This window comes from Piliocolobus tephrosceles, chromosome Y (genome assembly GCF_002776525.5).
Source record: "Piliocolobus tephrosceles isolate RC106 chromosome Y, ASM277652v3, whole genome shotgun sequence".
NCBI lineage: Eukaryota > Metazoa > Chordata > Mammalia > Primates > Cercopithecidae > Piliocolobus > Piliocolobus tephrosceles.
Window position 1 is genome coordinate 21,974,380 of NC_045456.1, and position 469 is coordinate 21,974,848.

General features: G+C 57.8%; 1 protein-coding gene across 1 annotated transcript in view; it reads left to right on the forward strand.

Annotated features, from left to right (window-relative positions):
- The window catches only part of DHRSX (dehydrogenase/reductase X-linked), a 271,705-nt gene that overhangs the window by 233,979 nt on the left and 37,257 nt on the right, over positions 1 to 469 (forward strand). Inside the window, exon 5 of the mRNA XM_026449577.1 lies at positions 60 to 267. Coding sequence (XP_026305362.1) covers positions 60 to 267 — 208 coding nt within the window. The remainder of the gene's footprint in view (positions 1 to 59; positions 268 to 469) is intronic.

Sequence of the window (469 nt, forward strand, 5' to 3'; positions counted from 1 at the left end):
TGTGAGATTTCCCCACCGTCTCCCCAGTCTAACTCCTTCTGATTCTCTCTTTTGTCCAGCTGGGGTGATGATGGTCCCTCAGAGGAAAACCAGAGATGGATTCGAAGAACATTTCGGCCTGAACTACCTGGGGCACTTCCTGCTGACCAACCTTCTCCTGGATATGCTGAGAGAGTCCGGGTCCCCTGGCCACAGTGCGAGGGTGGTCACCGTCTCCTCCGCCACCCATTACGTCGCTGAGCTGAACATGGACGACCTTCAGAGCAGGTGGGTGCGCCCTGTGAATAATCATAACAGCATCCCAGGTGGGTTAAAGGTTACTCATCTCCCTCTGTCTGTGGGGCGTGGTGCGCCCGGTATCTGCTGGACACTGGTGCTCTGGGGACAGGGCTCCCTGCGTCTGCTGTGCACTGGTGCTCTGAGGACTGTGCTCCCTGCGTCTGCTGTGCACTGGTGCTCTGGGGACTGT